Source organism: Sphaerodactylus townsendi, linkage group LG02 (assembly GCF_021028975.2).
Source record: "Sphaerodactylus townsendi isolate TG3544 linkage group LG02, MPM_Stown_v2.3, whole genome shotgun sequence".
Classification (NCBI taxonomy): domain Eukaryota; kingdom Metazoa; phylum Chordata; class Lepidosauria; order Squamata; family Sphaerodactylidae; genus Sphaerodactylus; species Sphaerodactylus townsendi.
The window spans coordinates 116,823,470-116,844,937 of NC_059426.1; the positions used below are offsets into that span (position 1 = coordinate 116,823,470).

Genomic DNA, 21,468 nt, shown 5'->3' on the forward strand with positions numbered 1-21,468 from the left:
ACTGAAAGATTTCATCGGAAATATTTGAAGCCTACTTTTGGAGCCTAGCTATTCTGTCTCTTTAGAACTATTTCCACACAGGTTCATTTGTTGTGGCAATGGAATGTCTATGCAGCAGTTTTTCGTGTGCTTTCCTTTCTCTTGTTCTCTGCAGAACCATCACCAGCACATTGTCCCAATACACATGGTCAAATGTAATCACTGGAAAGGGCTGATCATTGCCACAAACTAGTTTCCTGCTTTCTTTCTTTAAGCAAGGCTCCAAGGAAGAGGCGCTGGAGTGTGTGGTGCATGCGTTCATACTAACACAAAATTCTGGGTGGGGGGAGCTTGATAATGTACCAGGAAAAAATATGGGGTTTTGAGCTTCATCAATATGGTGACTCACCTTATGATTTTCAACAGCTCACTGACCTTGCAGTGCCAGCGCACATGGCAGCCTTCCAGCACTGGACCCTCAGCAGGCAGTTCAGGGAGTGGTTCTGGGCAACCTGGGCTGGAATAGGCTCCCTATTGGACTCGGGGTTAATAAAAGCATCATATTTCAGCATATGTATTTCTAACAAATTGTTCTTGAGTGGCTTTAATGCATCCCACTGTTTTCTGTGGTATTATTATTTGTTTTATGGCCATTCCATCCCATTCTGCATTTGGCTGCGTTTAATGCATTCCGCTATTTGGGAAGCGCTGCTATTTGTTTAATGCCCAATCTATTGCATTGCAGCTTGTATCCACAGTTTGTGAACTGGCCATTTAAAAACCTTGCTTACAAATCTTGGAGTCAAGGTGCTGTGAAACACTGAACAAATTTTGGCTTAAATCTGAACCCTCTGACACAAAACAGTGACTGGACAAAACGGGCAGCAACAGCAGGCTTATTTGGGGAGGGGAGATATAACCAACATGAACACACATACATGCCTATTAAATCTGCCATGGGCCTTCTTCTTCTTTCTAGGCTATTTTCCCAGAGGAGAGGTTAGCACTGTGACTGTCGTTTCCACAGGTTGCTGTTTTGTGCATCCACAGGGCTCAGGTTGGCAGCACGCATGTCTTCCTTGATGGTAGTGCTGTTTGAGCTACTGATGTTGGTTCTCTTCTCATGACATGGCCATACCACCGTAGTCTGGCTTCCTGCATTTTCTTACTAATTGCTTTTATTCCTAGTCTTTGACGGATGTCATCATTTGGCACATGGTCAAGAAGTGTCAGGCCAAGTGTCCATCTCAGCATTTCCATTGTGTTAAGGGCTTGTTCGTGTTTCTTTGTTGCTGGCCAGCACTCTGCCCCATAGAGGGCTACTGGGCAAACAACTGTAGTGTAGATCTTAGACTTGAGTTTTTCAGGCATTTTAGAGTCACATAGAATGCCAGTAGTTTGCCGCCATTTCAACCATGCTGCATTTATTCATGACTGTATGTTTGGCATTGTGTCGCCATCTATGGAGACCAGGGACCCTAGGTATTTAAATTGGGTGGCCTTCTTCAGTGTTTGTTAATTTGAATTGTTATTCAAGTTTAAGAGCCACATTGTTGATACTCTGTTTTGGGTATGTTCTGCCATTGGCCTGCCTACCATATTCTCGAACCAGTCCTGCAAACAGAAATTCAGAAAGACTCTATTGATGTTGGATATTATCAGTGGTGGGATCCAAACATTTTAATAACAGGTTCCAATGGTGGTGGGATTCAAACAGTGGTGCCGCCGCACACACGCACCTCCAGTCCCTCTTGGGCAGGGAGGTTGCTTTAGTAACCCCTTCTCGGCACTCAGAAAAAATTAGTAACCACTTCTAGAGAAGTGGAGAGAACTGGTTGGATCCCCCCTCTGGATATTATGCTCAAGCGCAATCATCCACACCAACCCAGATTCCTCCAAGTCTACATTGCACTCTAATGCGCTTGCGCTGTATAAGCCGTACGGAGGAGCTAGCTTGTTTTCCGGTCCCCCAGGACATGTTCGCCGGAAGCGAGTTGTACTTTTTTTCTGTTCTGTGCGCTCTAACAATCCCTTTTCCTTTCGGAAAGACGTCGGAGGCGGTGCTCTCGTTAAATCTGTCCGCCGGAGCACTGACTGCGGCGCCCGGGAGGCTGCAACCGACGTGGCTGAGCTGAGGAGGTGGCGCTCTAAGGCTGAAGGGGCGGGAAGCATCCCGAGCGGAGACGCAGCTGGATGGCAGGGGCAGCCCGGAGCTCCCTGGAGTCGCGTGGGGATTGCACGAGCCTCTCCCGGGGAACGACCGGGAGACAGCGAGGTGGGCGAGCGCTGAGGAAGGTGCAAGGGGAGTTCTGTGCCGGCGGAGCTCAAGTGAGGGGCTGGGGCTCTTCATCGCATCGAGAAACGCCACTGGGGTGCTAGAAGTTAGACAGACTCCGCTTCAGCGCCGTGAGTCCTGCGCTTCTCTTCAGCGCGATCCACTCCCTTCCCTCGCCCCCCCTCATTTCTGTCAAGTAGTTTCGGGCGTCTGAGATTCTGGGTCAACAATCGTTCAAATTCTAGGTGGTGTTTTTTGAGTTCAGAGATTTTGGTTTTCTACAAGTAACTGATAGGATGAATGGGATGCGCTCCCCTTCCAAGACTGCAAGTCGCCAGAATATTTTGCCTTTATATGGCCTGATCATTTAAACTGCAAACGAAAAAATAGTGTCAGGCCGTAAGATAGTAAGACTCGATTTGTACCACACACCTGTCATGTTGGTGTTCTCAGGTCTCTTATCACGTGCATCCAATCGTTTTTCATTTGCCTGGTCTGAATGTGTACTTGATCCCTTGCTTTTGTCCTGGGAAGGAGCCAACAGCTACATAAAATAATAAGTGCTTTTGTGTGAACAAAGCAACTATTGATGGGGTACAAATCAGAGGTTCATTAATTGCTGTACTGTCCAATCTGATGCAGAGGGGTTTGCTCCCATTTAAGCATGCCAGCAGCCTTGCTGCTCTGCTTTGCAGCAGTGAACGTTTTGGCAGTCATCTGGTCCTAGCAAACTCTAGAAGGCTATTCAGGTAAATTCACAGAAGAGAATAATATCAGTGGCACAGAAATGGCTTGGCATCTGGACACAGTTCAGCTTTTAGATCAATTTCAAACATACTTCATGTGGAGGCTGTTTCGCCTGTACTGACTGTCCAGAGTTAGATTCTTGAGTTAGGTAGAATTGGAGTGACTATAGTAGCTAATGTGTTAACATTGCAGGTACATTTTTTGTCCACATCTTTTTAAAATATCTCAGCCAATGTAAAGGTCAGTAAGTAAAACATGTGCTATATTATTTATTTGGTATTGTTAATGGTAGGATATTTTGAGGGTAATTTATTCACAGGGTCACCATAAATTGGAAGTGAAAAACCTGGTTTAAAGTAAACTCTCCACAGGAAAATAGTTTGGTAAGATTTTTAGAAGTGAAGACTAGATTAGAAAATCTGCAAATTTGGGGCATCTTTCTAAAGCATCTGGGACCATTTATTCCTCTAGTACAGGGGTAGGGAACCTTTAACACCCAAAGAGCCATTTGGACCCGTTTTCCACGGAAAAGAAAACACATGGAGCCGCAAATACTTTTTGACATTTAAAATGAAGATAACACTGTATATATTGTTTTTTACCAATTATAGTGTATTGCTTATGAAAGCAGTGGCTTTCACATCATGCACGGGCTGCACACACACAGAGAGAAAGACACACACACACCCATTATCCCCATGGTTTTTGAGCACTGAGTGCGTGCAACATAAATATATTTTATAAATATGAATATAATAATGGAGATGGAGAAAGTCATTGGCTTCCTAATTCTGTTCCGTTCTGGGCAGGGTTTTTTTTTGGGGGGGGGTGCTTTTAAAGGACGCATGCTAGTCATTATGGCTGAAGAGATACTTGAAAATGCAACACCTGTTAAAATCTCAGAACCCAGAAGGGCTGCCATTATTCAAGTGCATTTCAGTGCACTTTCTCTGCCACACTGACCTCATCAGGTGTCTGTTGTGGGAAAAGGAAGGGAAAGGGGTTTGTAAGCCACCTTGAGTCTCCTTACAGGAGAGAAAGGTGGGGTATAAATCCAAAATCATCATCATCATCTGTATTGAAAACTGTCACAGGTCCTGCCTTTACAACGTCCCCCATCTACTTTCCTGAAAGGCGTGGGGGGCACATTGTGGAATGGGACCACTGATTTAAATAATTTTTACAGACACTTCTGAGACGGCATGAAATTGAGCCCGTAAGAATGAATACATCTCTGGAACTCACTGACAAACCTTTTCTTAAGCAATACAGAGATATGTTGGAGCGATGCTTATCACAAATTAATAAGCCCTATTCCATGATGCAATGTTTGTGAGCTATAATGTATCTTAATCAAAAACTATATTTAGTAGGTTTTTCTTCAACTCTGCTCTGGAGCTCCCCTTCCTCCACCTGGCTGTGTGTGGCCAGAGGTGCCATCCCTCCCTTTCCTCTGGTTGGCTGGTCCCCAGCCTGGCATCCTTCTTCTAAGGGTGGTGGTGGTGGTAAGGCGAGTGGTTCCCACCCTTCCATGTCCTGCAGTGAGCTGGGCACTTTCTACCTGTCTCTTTTGGTGGCAATTCCTGATTGCTGCTCCAGATTGGTCTGTAATTGCTAGGCACAAGTGTGGCACATGTGCCAAAAAGATTGCTTTCCTTTGAATTTGTCCTTGATTTCCAATACTCTCCCCCCTTTGCTGGCTGTCTCTGGAGTTTAATTTGCAGCCCTGGGCATCCCCACCACCCAAATCCCAGACAGGATCCCAGGCTAAACGCAGATATTTCCTGTGGTGTTCCATTCTGGAAAATCACCAAGTTAAACAGCTCAAGCTAATTAACACCGAAAATAATTTAGCAGCAAAACAAGCAGGGAAACCAGCTCCACACAAAGTGTCTTTCCAGGTGTGGCGTGTTGCCACCCTGGGGTGCTGTGTGGGGGCTTGCACCTTCCCTCCTTCCCTTTCCAGGGTGTTGGTCTCCCCGTCTGAGGCCCTTGTAGTAGGGGGGCTAGCCTTCTTTAAAGCCCTCAGCCACAGGTTGGAGCTAGGCAGGCTCCTTGTCCTAACCCACCACGCTCTTCACTCCCTTTTCCTCCCACTCCCAGCCAGGCTAGGGTCCCTGGCTTGTGCCGGGGGTCGTTCTTTCCCCTGAGACTCTTCCCCGTCTCCTCCCCTTCTCTCTCTTGCTCCGTTCTTTTTCTCTGCTTCTCTCTCTCTCTCTTGCCCCATTCTCTCACGTCTGCTTCTCTCTCTCTCTCTTGCCCCATTCTCTTACGTCTGCTTCTCTCTCTCTCTCTCTTGCTCCATTCTCTCACGTCTGCTTCTCTCTCTCTCTTGCCCCATTCTCTTACGTCTGCTTCTCTCTCTCTCTCTTGCCCCATTCTCTCACGTCTGCTTCTCTCTCTCTCTCTTGCCCCATTCTCTTACGTCTGCTTCTCTCTCTCTCTCTTGCCCCATTCTCTCACGTCTGCTTCTCTCTCTCTCTCTTGCCCCATTCTCTCACGTCTGCTTCTCTCTCTCTCTCTTGCCCCATTCTCTCACGTCTGCTTCTCTCTCTCTCTCTTGCCCCATTCTCTTACGTCTGCTTCTCTCTCTCTCTCTTGCCCCATTCTCTCACGTCTGCTTTTCTCTCTCTCTTGCCCCATTCTCTTACGTCTGCTTCTCTCTCTCTCTCTTGCCCCATTCTCTTACGTCTGCTTCTCTCTCTCTCTCTCTTGCTCCATTCTCTCACGTCTGCTTCTCTCTCTCTCTCTCTTGCCCCATTCTCTTACGTCTGCTTCTCTCTCTCTCTCTCTTGCCCCATTCTCTTACGTCTGCTTCTCTCTCTCTCTCTTGCCCCATTCTCTTACGTCTGCTTCTCTCTCTCTCTCTCTTTTGCCAGGAATTTCTCTCCCCTAAATGCTCTTCTCTCTCGCTCTTGCTGTATTCTCTCACGTCTGCTTCTCTCTCTCTCTCTTGCCTTTTATTCTCCTACAATTAGCTTCTCTCTCTCTCTCTTGCCCCATTCTCTCACGTCTGCTTCTCTCTCTCTCTCTCTCTTGCCCCATTCTCTTACGTCTGCTTCTCTCTCTCTCTCTCGATTCTCTCACCTCTGCTTTTCTCTCTCTCTTGCCCCATTCTCTTACGTCTGCTTCTCTCTCTCTCTCTTGCCCCATTCTCTTACGTCTGCTTCTCTCTCTCTCTCTCTTGCTCCATTCTCTCACGTCTGCTTCTCTCTCTCTCTCTCTTGCCCCATTCTCTTACGTCTGCTTCTCTCTCTCTCTCTTGCCCCATTCTCTTACGTCTGCTTCTCTCTCTCTCTCTCTTGCCCCATTCTCTTACGTCTGCTTCTCTCTCTCTCTCTCGATTCTCTCACCTCTGCTTTTCTCTCTCTCTTGCCCCATTCTCTTACGTCTGCTTCTCTCTCTCTCTCTCTTGCCCCATTCTCTTACGTCTGCTTGCCTGCTCTCTCTCTCTTGCTCCATTCTCCCACGTCTGCTTCTCCAGCTCTCTATAGCACTTCATTCTCTCTTCGTCTGCTTCTCTCTCTCTCTCTTCTCTCCTCTGCTTAGCTCTCTCTCTTGCTCCATTCTGTCTCCTGTGCTTCCTCTCCCTCTCCTCTCCTGGGAGGGCTGCACATGAATGACCATGGCCAGGTGTGGGGAGGGCACGGGGCGGGCGAGCGGTGCAGTAATGCACGTGCAAAAGGTTCAGCGTTCTTCCGGCAAGTAAAGCGCGCGCAAAACGTTCTTCTGGCACAGAGAAGGGGAGGGTAGAGAGGGGAGGCAAAACATCCTTCCAGCACAGAGGAGAGGAGGGGGGGGGGGAGCCGAGTAGAGATCTAAACAGTGCAGAGACAAGACTCGTGAGCTAATGCAAGGCCCTAGGAAGGGGCAGCCATGCCGGGAGCCGCACTGCAAGTAGTCTGAGAACTAGGTTTTAGGCTCTCGAGCCGGTAGGGTTCCCGACCCCTGCTCTAGTATAACGCTTCCTTAAGGGTGATTGGTAATATGGCAGTTTGATCTTCTCTCCAAAAAAAGCAAGTTTCTTCTACTTGCAGTCTGAGGGGCGATTCATAATCATGGCAGGTAGTGTGTTGACTCAAGACCTGCTTCTCATTTAGGGTGACTGAAGCCTTGCATAAAGGTTGTAAAGTTTTTTCAGATCTGCCCCAGGGTTTGGATTCAAATACAAAAATGTTGAATAGTAGGATGGTTTACAAGATGATCCCTATGTTGGATCAATAATAGATTTCATCTTGCCTGCTGACTGAGGTAGACTAACTGGCTGGGATCAAAAAGAAAATGTTCCCCTATAAGATAGAGTAGCAGATCACAGGGAGATTTTTCTCTGCCTGAAGAGATTGCTGGAGATTCAAGAAATAATCATTTCCCAAACAGCCTTATTCTTCACTAAAATAGGTTTGTGGCTGATTCCTCTACCTGCTGAAAGTTTCCATGCTAATAATAACTAGTAATAATAACTAGTAATAATAACAATTGTAGGACATTTCTTCTATGAGGTCGCTGTATATATGCCATGATTTTGTGGGTATTCAGAAATAAGATGGGAGTGTATGCAGAACTGAACTTTAGAATCTCAGCTTTTTTTTTTCAAAAGCAAGTTTCTAGCCTTTAAGGAGGCTAGAAGTAAGTGATTCAGAGCATGTGGGCAATTCCTTCTGAAGTCACATGACTGGGAACAAAACTGCTGTATTTTAGGTAGCTGTTTTCACATTCCTGACACAAGCAAAAATGGAATAAACTGTGCAGCACAGTAAAGATGGCAGAATAAACTATGACAATAGAGAAAATTTAGTTTTGAGGGAGAGACTTTTTTTTAAGTGCTCATACCATCCAGCTGATAATGGCTTGTGCCTGTTGACTGTAAGTATAAGGAGAAGTTGAGGCTTCAGCCTCTGATGTTGCTGTCAGGATGGATTGTAGGCCTAGCTTTTCTTGACCTTGGATTTTCATCCTGTTGTCATCCTTAGAGTGGTAGAAGACACCTACTGCACAATCCAGTTCTATGCAAAGGCTGTAATATTTTGCCCATTCAAGAGTAACTTAGAATCATAGCAATCATGTTTATATCAAAGGAAGACTGTCTTTGACAAGGTACCCTGTCTCTTTGGGGATGGAAATTGTGAGAGCAGCATTTTTTAGAGAGCTTGTGAGAATGTGAAAACCCGGGAGAGTTACTGCAGGTCTCACAATGGTGCTACTCCTTTGACTGGGAATATGAAGCCTGTTGCTGTTGGCAGAAGGTCAGAATTTGCAGTAGGAATCCAGGCGCTGAACTGCTGGACTCAGAAAATGGCTCTGGAGGAGAGTTTAGTTGTTGCTATTTCCATTTCCGTTGTAGGGGGCGGAGGATAAGATTGCATTTTGTCTCTGCTTCTCTGTATAAATAGAGATGAGGCTTGAACTTCCAGGTCTCAATTATTTTGTTCAAAGAGTGGCATGGCATTAAAATACAAGACTGGAAATATATGTTGCAGCTGTGTGATCGGAAAGGGCAACACTGCTGGCTGCCAGGGGGAGGTGGAAAGAGCAGAAGAAACTCTGATTGCACCACATAGAGCTTGGATTGTATTGGGTGGTAGAGAGCTGAGCTGGATTTTCCAGGTGCACTAAAAGTCACTTCTAATGGGGGCTGGAAATTTCTCGTAGCGGAGACTCTGCGGTTTCAGAAATGTCCCATGTAAACAATTTTATTCAGTTGTTCCTTTCCTTCTTGCTTCCTCGTTTGCGGTCACTGCAAGTTTACATTTCAAGCATTGTTTGCTGCTCAGACAAAATCCGAGATGGATCTCTTGACCAAGGAGTTGTGTCATGGTACTATTTAATCCCCCTCCCCTGGTACTGTTGCGCCAGCTGAATCTCTGTTCGCTTTCCTATTGTACTCATTTTTCCTTTTGTTTCTCAGCTGGAAAAAAAAGCTGCCTGGGGCTCTGGCCTCTGATGCAGGAGCTCTTTGCAATGTGATAAAATAAGGCCTCCAGGGAGTACAGCTGTTCTCTGTCTGGCAAGCACCCTCTGCTGAGCTGTGAGTCAGTTCTGCCTCTGCCGTTCCAATGTGGAATGTGCTGTGAGTCAGACTTCTTCTGCAGGTCCCAACATCTAACTTGCTCTCTGGGATTTATGAAAGGGCCACGAGTGCAAATGGTTTTTGAGCTCAAAATATTTCACTGGGACTGTTGCAGGTTCTTGCTAGGACTGAGTTTAAATGTGGGAGATTTCTTAGGGGTGGGTCATACGTGAGTGGGTAATAGTTGATTATATAACTAGATTCCATTAAAAAGTATTGCGTTGGAATTGTGCAGCATTAAGAAAGTTCTGACTTTGGGGCCTGATCTTTGGGCATGAGGAGCATGTGTAAACTGGTCTTAAGCTGTAAGCGATTAACTAAGGTCTGGCAAATCTGCGACGATTGTAATCAGGATGCCACTGAAATTGGCAAATGTTTCCTGTTGAGGTCATAATAAAAAAAGAACCATTTACTGTCTTTTGTGATTGGCGGCAGGAGAATGGAGATTTACTGCAGGATAGAGGGGATGCATCCAGCAGATATTTCTATGCATTGTAACTGGAAAAGGGGTTGTGCAGGCCTGGTTTATGATGGTATCTCTGTGAGCGGTGTGTGCCCAGGTCTTCAGTATGTAATAGAAACTAACAGGCACTTTTGACCCTCCCAAGTCAAGACCTTAAGAACTGTTCGGCTGTCAGTCTAGAGCTCCGTCCAGTCCAGTGCTCTGTCTGCAACAGAGGCCAGCTAGATGCTCTGGGGAAACTTCCCCTGTTTGTCAGTAGCCTCTGGCAAGCAGACATGAGTGAGTGAATGTAGAAATTCCATTTTCAGCAGCTAGGACAGGTAACTGTTGACACAGACCTGTTCACCATTAATTGTTGCATCCCAAGGACTATCAGAGTTGTGACACAGAGGCAGGCAATGGCGAGTCACCTCCAGACATCTCTTGCCTTAAAAACTCGATGGGGTTGCCGTAAGTCAGTTGTCTTGACATACAAACACAAAGATTTGGGTACAGCGACAGTTTTTGGCTCTCTTCTGCTCCATCTGATGGCTCCTTCGCTAAGAAGAATACCCTCTATTCTAGAGAATGTCCTCTAGTGAACTTTCTGTCTGTAGTATCTCCTGCCCAGTCTGCATCTACGTATTCCGTTAGTCTGGAATTGTCAATTATTGGTATTTTTAGTTTCAGGTGGACAGTGCCCTTCAGGAACTTTGCAGGTCTCTTGACTGCATCCCATTTCCTTTTGCTCAGGTAGTCAGTTTTCCTGCATAACATCCCCACAGATGGCCACTGATCAAATTTGGCAGGAACATGTCATTCTTTGATATGTGTGTGGGGCTATGTGTTTCTGTTCCTTCAGGTAATGGCACCTGCTGCAAGAGTTGCTTGGCTGGCCAGTGCTTTTCAGTGCACATTTCAGGGTGATTTCCTGAGTTCTACCTCCCTGTCCAGGCAGCCTTTGTTGCCAACAGCGGTTGGGCGCAGGTAAGGAGGATGAAGAGGCACGTGTTGGCACGGCCGTTGGGAGCTACAGCCAGCACTGACGCTTGAGTTCCAGCTCAACCTCCTGATCCAGGCAGCCTTTGTAGCTGGCTGCACCTCTCACCCGCTTTCCTGCATCTCTCACTCACCCCAGGTGTGCAACAGCCCCCCACAAGCCAAGTACAATAGCAACAGAGTAACTGTGAAAGGCTCTTTGTGAAACGAATGTTCAGCTTTCTTTCAGGAAAGTTACTCCAAGTCCTTTGCAACTTGAGAGCCACCAGACTAGATAGACTCTGCAGATGAAGCACGTTACGTAGTCATCCACTATGAGAAACAGGTACTGGAGTAGATGGACCACTGATCTTATTAGGAACACTCTCCTCAGGTTAACTCAAATGTGAAATTGCTGGTCTTGTTAACAAAAATAAGTAGTGTTATTAAAATCAGTCTCCAGCTGAGTCTCTGCTTTTCCAGAGTCTCCTTGGATCCCATCCAGAACCTGGCACTACGTTAATGCCAGGAGGGTAGCCGTGTTAATCTGTTGCAGCAAAAGTCTTTAAAGCAAACTTTAAAGCAAACCACATGCATGCCATGTGGTTGTGGTGTGTGCCTCACAGACATCCCAAATCTCACTCATCGTGTGAATAATATAAGTGCAGATTTCCTATTCAGTGGTACCTTAAAGACCTTTTTTAAAAAATCCAGCCCAGGCTTTTGTGAGTAAGAGCTCAGTTGATCAGATGCAAGGAGTGTACATGCTTTGTTCGTTTATTTAGAACTGAGAGTAGTCCTCACCCATTCTGAATACTCTTTGGTTGGTTATTGTTTTTAACTGGCTTCTCTGTGTGACCTCTCCCATTCCTAACTTTTTGTAGCTGTAAATATACCTTAGTAAAGTTCATGCTGGGATAAATATTTTAGTCTTGAAGGTGCCACTGGATTTTGTTTAGTAATGGTGTTACACTGGCTACTTTCTAATCAAGAAGCCAGTGTAATAGGTCAGATCTATTTAGAAAGTTGCAACTTGTGAGATTAATTTCTGTTACAGGTAAGCTGATTAAAAGTTTGATTGAAGCTAAAATTGTTAATCATAAAGAAGAGCAAGCCTGGATGAAGACTCATCAAAACAGCATTGTTGTGCTGAAATGACGGGGAAAAAAATATTGATGTGCAGAATGCAAACCATGTGATTGTGGTTTGTGCCTCCCAGACATGCCAAATCTCACTCACCATGTGAATAATATAAGTGCAGTTTTTCCTGTTCATGATTGCCTCTCCATCCCTTTGCTACTTTTGTGGTCCTCCTTGTCTCAATATTTAAGGTTGTAAGGTCATTGGGGAAGATACCTTGTACTATATGAAACACTGGTCACATTGTGTGGCGCAATTATTATTAAGAATGGGAGTGAGCCACATAATTATTGTCATAGCATAGCTTAACTTCAGCGACACAGTGCAGAGATACGCCCCTGCCTAAATGGTTTTCAAGGCAACAGATTTTCAGAGGTGCTTAGCCATTGCCTTCTTCTGTGTGTCAGATGCTGGGAAGCGCAATTTCAGTGCTTGAACCTCTGGTGGTTTTCAGCCTTTAACCAGATGTCCCTGTCTGGGCCCATAACTCTGTTGGCTGAGTGATTACAAAACAGAGCTGCACAAACTGATTAAAGTTTAGAGAAAGCTTTATTCAGGAAGTCACATATTTGATAGTAAACAGTACAGATATAGATAGGGTCCTCGCTACATCACTAACTGAGAGAGAGTTGTGAGTTGTGGAACTTCTGAGAAGGAGGAGGATATTACCCTAAGAATAGCAATCTGGAGACAGACAAGGAATGACACTTGCCAGAAAAGAAGGAGCTAACCCTTACCCCACTATCCTATCTAACTGGCTGTTTTCTCTTGCTGCCCCCTGCGGAGTTCTTCTCTTCTTTTGTACATCAGACATTGCTTGCCCCAACAAAATTGAATTGTATATCCAGTAACTTTTTGACAATAACTTTTTGAGCTTGCATCTGTCACATCTGACAACCTCACACTCAGTGAACATTTGGGGTTGGTGAGGTCACTGAAGTGCCCAAAGGCTCTTTGTTGTTTGGTGTAATTGAAAAAGAATTCCTTAGTGGTATTTGTGTTAGACTTTTTGTTCTCACTGAAGTATTTTATGATCTACTTGCAGGCCCGGCCATGCGTTGCTGTGGCTCAGTCTGGTGAAGTGGAAAAGAAAGAAAAGGGGAAGCGAATGGTTCAAACATGTGTCATTGCACAATGCTTGCAAGGGAGGGGAGGGGCAAGGGGCCCCTCGCTCCCCTCCCTCTCTCCCGTTCCCTTGCATGGCAACCCGGCCAGTCCCTCCCTAATGTTCCCCTTCCTCTGCTAGGGTGGGTGGGCCATGTGCAGGTGGCTGGTCCTGTCCCTTTCACTCCCTTCCCTTGCAGGCGAATTATTTTATTTATTTATTTATACTTTCAGCTTTTATACCGCCCCGTCCCCAAGGGGCTCCGGGGCGGTATAAAATTATGTAGAATTATGTAGCTTAAAACACGCTGGGAGGCATGAGATACGTTGTGTTCAAATTTCAGCGCGTTTGGTCCAGCAAACCCCTGGACCCTCCCTCACCTTCCCCTTCCTCTGCTAGGGTGGGTGGGTCATGTCCAGATGGCGGGCCCCATTCCTTTCACTCCATAAGGCAGTGGTTTTCAAGGAAGGCATGGTTGTTTCCCTTGTATCAGAGGGTGTTGCTTTGATGGCCAGCAGATGGTGCTGTTGCGGAACAGAACTGCGGTTCCAACTGTCACAGTTGTGGCATGTACACAATAACTGGCACAGTTGTGACATGTACGAAACAGGAGGTGTGGAAACAGTATGGAAACCTGGCCACACATGAATGCGACGTTGTGTGAAAATTTAAAAGCAATCGGTCCAGTAGTTTGGGAGGTTACCTGTCAGCAGAAAAACGTACTGATAGATTTTTATATATATAGATAGGGAGTGTTGTATATTAATCATGTTGGTTTGCCATTTCACTCTCTAATGGAATCACTTGCTCCTGTTGGTATCACAGCTGTCTCTTACATTACCAGGTCTTCTGCCCTCACTTTATAATATCCCTAGCCTTCCAGTGGCATCCAGGTATACTTCTGCCAGCTGAGGGTAAGGCTTCACACAGAATGACTTACTCTTTTCCTCCTTCATTTCAGGGATCAAGCAGCCAGACTGAGGTTGCCCAAGATGACTGGGAAAAGGCTGTTCCTTCATGGACCACTCTACTTCTTTCTACTCTCCTTTGCTTGCCAAGCAGTTGGTGGGGCTAGCCCCCTATGTGAAAAAGAGGTTGAGTCCTGGGGCACCATATTCTCCGAGGAACGCCTGGATGCCTGGATCTGTTCTCTGGTTGGTTCTGTTGTGGTTGGGCTGAGCGGAGTTCTTCCTTTACTGATCATTCCTCTTGAGTCTGGAGCAGCTCTGAAGTCAGAAGGTAGGCTGCCCTCACTCTCGGAATTCATTCCCAGCCATCTTTGAACCTCTCAGTCAGTGTAGCAGGAGTATATGTTGGATTCAAATGCAGAGAATCTATCTGAGGCTGGAAAATGTTGCCTGCTGAAATGCCTGCATAATTCACTAAGTCATTCTATTAAGCAGTTAGCAGAAATGTGTGGGCTCTGTTGTAAAGTGTTTGTTCCCATTAATATTGCAGAACGGTAGCTTTTCCCCTTCCCAAGTAGGTACTTTCTGAGAATCCCAATTTCACAGACTGAGAACTGGAGTGCTGCAGCCTGCAATAAAGATGCAAATTCAGCAAGTTTTGCATAATTATGGTTGTATTTGCAAATGTTGCATAAATATATTTCTGTATAGTGTTTTGCATAAATTTATTTTTATTATTCATAGGACGGGGCAAGGAAGCAAATAGAATGTGAAAGCTGTGTTTTCTAAATATTGTACACCCTCCAGTGGCCTTTGGGAGTATACCAGCACTTCCCACTTGATTTTAAGCCTTTTTTTATAGCCATAAGGAATACAAATTTACTCTTGAAAAAGAAAAAAAAAGTAGCCAATGTGTTAATGTAAAAATATAAAATAGTTAGCAGAGTGAATAATCACAGATGCTTCTGGTTAGATTGAATAATGTTTACTAAGAATATATAGAAGGGAAAAATAACATGGTAGAAAAACAATAAAACAGTCCACTCTGAGCTGAGCTATATTCTGTGTCTACATTGTGAGAAGATGCAACTCACACACTGACTGAGAACAAAGGAAGTTTATAATTTCCTCCCAAAATGCCTGCTTGCTCAGAAAGACATCATCTATGGATCACTTCATTAATGGAGGTACCAAGTTACCTAGGGAGCCAGCGTGGTATAGTGGTTAAGAGCAGGTGGATCTTGATTCCCCACTCCTCCACCTGAGTGGCAGAGGCTTATCTGGTGAGCCAGATGTGTTCCACACTCCTACATTCTCTTGGGCTAGTAGTCACAGTTCTTTGGAACTATCTCAGCCCCACCTACCTCACAAGGGGGCTTTCCGCACTGACAGAGTTGTATTGGTTTCTATCTAGGTTCACCTCAGTGTATCCGCACTGCAACTGAGCTCAACGTTGTTTTGTCTCAACCCCCCCCCCCCTCAGAACTGCGACATCCCTGTCGCAGTTATGAACTGCACCTTTCTGCTGGAACAAGATTAAATTACCAGCGAAGCTTCGAAGTCTGGACACCATCAGAAACGACACCTCATCCGTTCAATAATCCAGGAGACAGCTTTTGTGGCATGCGCACAGAGCGGAGGGAGAGAGTAAATTCAGCTGGCGGGCATGTAACTGTAAACTGTAAAAAAAAAAGAACACTCCCGTTTCCCATGGTAACACAAGCTCCAATCACGATCGAGGAGCGAAACAGGCACCAAGATGATCCCGCCCACTTAGCTCGGTTCCAGGGAGCCAAGTAGAGAAGTTTGCTGTCTTGGACAGCCTGGAATAGACCTTTACAGAAGAGAACAGAGTCGATATAGCTCCCTTCTGTAGTGCGGAAAGCCCCAAGGTGTCCGTTGTGGAGAGAGGAAGGGAAAGGAGCTTGTAAGCCACCTTGAGTCTTCTTTCAGGAGAGAAAAGTGGGCTATAAATCCAAATTCCTCCTCCTTTCTTCTTCTCCTCCTCCTCATGGAGGCGGAGGACCTTTTGAGTGGGTATTCCCCTACCCATTTGCAAGGAGGCAGGAAAGACTTTTACATCACTCCCTTTGGGAGCCCTGGGGGCCATCTTGCCCCCCCCCCCCCCGGTTCTCTATTTGCCCCTGACAAGATTTATTGTAATTACTCAGTTATTGTGGTCGTTAAGGGTTAGACATACTTGTTTAGAGATAGGACCCTAAACTAACCTAAACTAACTTAATCTTTATTTCTCTACTCTGTTATGTTCTAAACTGTTATGCTCGTTCTGCATTGCTTCCTGTTCTCTTTATATTCATGTTGTTATGGTTACTGCAATGACAGTTGTTTACTGGGGAAAGATGGCTTTTAAAGTGATGTAAAAGTCTTTCCTGCCTTCTTGCGAATGGGTAGAGGAATACCCACTCAAGATGTCCTCCTTGCCTACCATGAGAAGGGCCCTTCACAGTATTCAGTGGACCCTCCTTTTTCTTCTTCATCAGCTTTATCATCATCATGACACCTTGTTGGCTATTCTAATCCATCTAACATTTACTAACAAACAGCATCATTAACTGTTTCATGACTGAAGAGCTGACACTTGCTATACCAACACAATGTCAAATGCTGTGCTTGGAAGGGTATAATGTACATAGCTTTGGTCTTTTCCTGAGACACAGTCCTAGCACTGAAGGGCATGGCTGTGGCAATGTGAAGTTTTCCCTGCTCCCAGGGATGTACTTGTCAGGTGCCCTCATCACTTACAGGGGCCACTTAGCAGGTAGTTCAACTGGATTTCTGGTGTCTGCATGCGGAAAGCAGAGACTGCTTTTTTTTCTTCCCCTGGGAAGGTTTCCCACAGCCTCATCATGTACTTTATCAGCAAACTATGCCCAGCAAGGTGACATGCAAATGTTCCCTAGATATCCCTGAGCGGCACGGTATGTTGCGGCCAAGTTTTGTGGTGATAATTGGCTGTTCTATATCTTTCAGAGGGATCCCATCGAATGAAGCAGCTGTTGAGTTTTGCTATTGGTGGGCTCCTGGGGAATGTGTTTCTGCACCTGCTCCCTGAAGCCTGGGCCTACACCTGCAGTGCTGCCACAGGTAACATCTGTATAAATGCCTTGAGACCTCAGAGTATTGGGCCTTCCTTATCCATCTGCTTCTGGGTGTTTGTGCAGGGGATGAGGTTCCTCTTAAGGTTTCTTGTTGCCTTCTCAGTAGGAAGTGGGAGGTTATGAACATAAAATGAATGTAAGAATCATGGAAGCCACCCTGAGTTCCTTGAAGGAGGAGAAAGGTTTAACAAAGTACCAGATTGTCCTCTGCTTTGATCTAGAATTAGTATTTTTTTTCTTCCTTAGATAAGGACCTACATTTCCCCCTGTAGAGCAAATAATAGCTTTGGTGGGAATGGCAATTATAAACTCTCCTCTTAGCCCCTTAGCCCCATGATCCCAACTCAAAAGCTGGGAGGTTGTTGTGTTGTTTTTTGGAAAGATTTCAGCTTTTTAAGAAGATTTGTATATATAATGTATTTGATTGGAGCCATTCATTTTTGCTGTATTTCCCAATATGGTTTTAATCCTGCAAAACATGCTGGTGGAAGGGATTTCTTGCAGTGGACTTTCTTCAGCTTCGCCTCCCAATGCAGACCCAAATATCCCCTGAAGTGTCATTCTTGAGGGACAGGGGACCCCCAGGAACAGTATAAGAGGGTACACAGAGGTATGTAGCAGGGAGGGGAGAATGAGTGAAAGCTTTGACTTTGGCTCATCTGGTGTGGTCATAGCTGACCTTCTGATGGGGATAAAACTAACAGAACGATTCTTGCCTCTCTGCCTCTTGGCAGGCTTGAGTCGTTGTCTCAGAGAATTAGCTGCTGAACGGAGAAAGGGGGAGTTTCTGTCCTTGCTGTGGTGCAGAGGAAATTCTCACTCAGGATGGCCCTTGGCCTTTTATGCTTTGCCACAAAGACAGCTGCAGGAAAGTGTTCTCTGTCTGGAAAGTCTTCCTGCTGACTCTTCCTGCTGACTCTCCACTGGTCTTGGTAGTATTTTATCTGGCCTTTGTCTTCAGTGGCGTAGCAGCAGTGGCGTAGGAGGTTAAGAGCTCGTGTATCTAATCTGGAGGAACCGGGTTTGATTCCCAGCTCTGCCGCCTGAGCTGTGGAGGCTTATCTGGGGATTCAGATTAACCTGTGCACTCCCACACACGCCAGCTGGATGACCTTGGGCTAGTCACAGCTTTTCGGAGCTCTCTCAGCCCCACCTACCTCACTGGGTGGGGTATAAATCCAAACTCCTACTCTTCTTTCTTCTTCTTCCTGGTCCACATCACTTCACACGTGCCTGCCACTCCTGCTTGCCTTCAGTCTGGATGGTGGGTGGGAAGCTGTCAGCAACCGTCATGCAAGAGAACACTTTGTGTCCTTAGGCTAAGAAGTTACAAGGGTGTGACTGAATGAACTTCTCATTATCCAGTTGTCATGCCTGTACATGCAGCTCAGATGTGCTCAGCCATCCAATTTATGACCATACCCACACTGGGCTGTTTGCCAACCTGCATGGATTTTGGCACCCAAGAAATCCCAATTTTGTGCTCATTTACAAGCATGCTAGTTTAATGGATTCTCCCCTGCATATACACATACTTTTTTATCATTCCAAGCAATGCAAAGACTAGAAGGAAGGAAAGGGGCCTTGAACTCTTTACAGGAGTTTTTCTGTTCAAAATTACCCTGCCCACCAGCTGCTTCTTTGCTCATTGGAGAAAAAATACAAGAACTCCGGCATATCAGATGCCAGGTTATTTTCTTCATGTATAGTCTGGTTTAAAGGTCACTTGAGTGAGGAAGTCTATGGAGGGAAGGATGGGGTCAGAAAGACTGAAGTTACAGCTCTTGGGAGAAGGCGATTTATGAAAGGCACAGAAGTCCCTCCCTCTGAGCAAAGACTGTTTTGTGCTTTCTCAGTATTTGTCACAGATTTCCTCTTGTACTCCCAAGTTTTTAATTGCTTCAACAAGAGCAGAGATTTCTAGCAGATCAAATCTCCTGCTAGATTCTAGGTTCCAAGATTATGTGTTAGAATCTATTGAATCTCCAGTTATCGGTCTCGGGGTGGGGGGTGGGGGTTCACTTGTATAAAAGGTAGTTTGTCTTGCATTTGGTTTTGCCAATGTGCAGAACACTCACCAGATTCTTGGGTCATGTGATGAAATGCCTGTCACCTCTCTAAGATCATGTCATACTGGCAGTATAATCCTATGCTTAGGTACTTCAGTCTAAGAGTAGCTGTAGGAATGCACTGTGAAGTAGACGACCTCTAAGACTTCACCTTTGCATGTTCCCCCCTCTGCATTTTTATTGCAAGTGATTCTGAGATCCACTTGCTTTATTTCATATTTGCAAAGCAAGGGTGCACACTCAGCGTGGCTTGTCAGTTGAGGCTCAGCTTTATCTTTTAGGAGTCTTCTTTATACATTCTGCTTAGCAGAGCATTCTTGGCAAGGATCTGACTGGCCAGTCTGCCTTCTGCCTGTTCTTGCTCGAAGGATCCCCAGGCTTCTTTGTCCTTGAGCTAAACTTGGACACACTCAGATAATCCTGCGAGGAAGTTTTGTGGAAGGAAGGTGGGGATACCTCTGGCTGTAGGGATCTTATCATCATGGTAGTAGCCATCCCCCTGTTCTACTAGTCTGTGTGGATTATCGGTGCTGAAAATGGAGATCATGCTGCACAGTGCGTAGTGTGCAGCTGATGGGTATGCCAAGGTAGCACGCCCAATGATAGCAAGAACAGGGAAAAGCCTGTGCTTATTAACATTTTGGGTATGTGACAGGCCAAGGATTTTATTGCTTCTCAAAATCCATTGTCCTTTTGCCCTAAAGAGATTTGAGTTGCTGTATGGAAGATCCATGTGTTCTTGGAATGTGGTCTCCAGCCTAGTGGCTTTCATCATTAAGACAACACCCCCCACCCACCCTGCACTTGTTGTCCTTTCAGGAGGAGGACAGAGTTTCCAGCAGCAGAAGCTTTTGGGACTCTGGGTCATCATTGGTTTGCTGACCTTTCTGAGTTTGCAGAAGATGTTCCCAGACCATGAAAAGCAAGAAGGCTCCAGCTTGGTGAGTGAATTATGAAAGAAACACAGAAATCCACTTAGGGATGGTTACTGTTGTTGATCTTTGAAAATAGTTTCAGGCATTTAATTTTGCAGAAGCTGTATGAAACCTTATATCATGCCCTTCCGAGAAGGTGACTCTGCTTAGGGAATCTTGAGGCCTGAGAGATGGTCAGTTTTTAGCTCCAGCTGCTGGCCAAGAAGAAAGGAAGGGCTCCATGATCCTCTGTGTGAATCCCCTTCCATACAAGTGCTTTGGTGAGCTGGGCTTTCAGGAGGGCATCAGTTGCTCATTACGAGGAATCCTACACTGTATCTCTCTTCCCTCCCCTCCCCTCTGCATCTGGAATGAATAGTATGCTTACTAAAAAATGTGGAAAATGGAGGTTCATGTAAAGCTTTTTGGTAATCTCTTTCCATCCCCAAAAATGATTGAAAATGGAGTACGTGTAGTTCCTTTTAAGTGGGGCAACTTGAAGGGAATTCTGGAGGTGTCTGAACTACGGTTTGATGGAAATGGGGAAAAATCAACCATTTCTCCACAACTTAGGTCAGTGATTCGGTGGCACCTGCCAAAAGGGTTCCAAATGGAAATAGCTTCTCCATTCAGGATGGCGCCAGTCCAGTCCACAGAACAAAGATGGGCATGGCTCAGAGTAACGGTTCTTCTCACCCATCTTCACTACCAGCCAAGAAGATCAAGGTAAATCTTGCATGCTTTGGGGTGGGTTGTCCATAGTCTACTGGGTGCTTGTCTTCAGAACCACAGTTGGCCATTTGGGAGATCCAGGGCCGCCTTGGGAGTATGGAAGTGGAGGATGAGTGCACAGGCAAGCAAGTGTTTCACTCTTGAGCTCGTATGAACTTATGAATCTGTCTTATCCTCTATCGGACTGTTGCTCTTTCATACTCAGAACTGGCCACTCTGACTAGCAGCAGTTCTTCGAAGTCAAATGCTGATGTAAAAGAGATTCTTTAACTGGAGATTGAATCTGAGACCTTGTGCATGAAAATATTGTGCCTTTCCATTGAGCTGTGACCCCATCTCTGTGGCCAATCTGCTTCTCCCATCCTTTGTCCACTTGATTGATCTTTTATGTTAGACGGCCTGTGCTTTGGTTCTATTAATTTAAAAAAAGAGGTTCCAATCATGTTTCACTTATTCAATGTCTGCACAAAAGCATTGTCTACTTACCAAACAGTGTTTTCAAACTCTTAAAAATACAACTATCATTTTACAAATGAACCCCTGAAGCTGCCTTATACTCAGTCAGACCACTAGCCCATCAAGGTCTGTCCTGTCTACTCTGACTGGCAGCAGCTCCCCAAACCTTGAGTAGAGGTCTTTCACATCACCTGCTAACTGATCCTTTTCATCAGAGATGATGGGAATTGAACTTGCAACCTTCTGCTTGTCTATCAGATGCTCCTCTGTAGTGAACCGTGACCCCTCCCTGGGGAAACTGAGGCTGGGCCTTTCCCACCTGTGCTAAGAGGAAAGATGCCACATGTTTCTTAGGGAAAAGGTGAACATAAAGTCCGTTTGTCTGAGGCAGAGTGAACAGCATGTATTGAATCCTTATAATTTTGTATCCATGTCCTTATGGACTGGCATTTGATTTGAAAGATGGAAGTTCATCATGATAAATGTACTCATAAGCCCAGAATAAATCATCTTGGAATTAAATTAACTTTCTTAGTG

The 21,468-nt window shown here is 45.4% G+C and overlaps 1 protein-coding gene across 2 annotated transcripts in view; it reads left to right on the forward strand.

The window, feature by feature from the left end:
• Window positions 1-2,034: 2,034 nt before the first annotated feature.
• Window positions 2,035-21,468, forward strand: part of SLC39A13 (solute carrier family 39 member 13) — a 30,191-nt gene continuing 10,757 nt past the window's right edge. Inside the window, exons 1-5 of one of the 2 annotated variants that reach the window (XM_048485762.1) lie at window positions 2,035-2,385; window positions 13,695-13,972; window positions 16,633-16,746; window positions 19,649-19,770; window positions 20,317-20,469. In XM_048485762.1, coding sequence (XP_048341719.1) covers window positions 13,726-13,972; window positions 16,633-16,746; window positions 19,649-19,770; window positions 20,317-20,469 — 636 coding nt within the window. In that variant the 5' untranslated portion in view covers window positions 2,035-2,385; window positions 13,695-13,725. The remainder of the gene's footprint in view (window positions 2,386-13,694; window positions 13,973-16,632; window positions 16,747-19,648; window positions 19,771-20,316; window positions 20,470-21,468) is intronic. The other variant, XM_048485763.1, reaches the window with a different exon arrangement.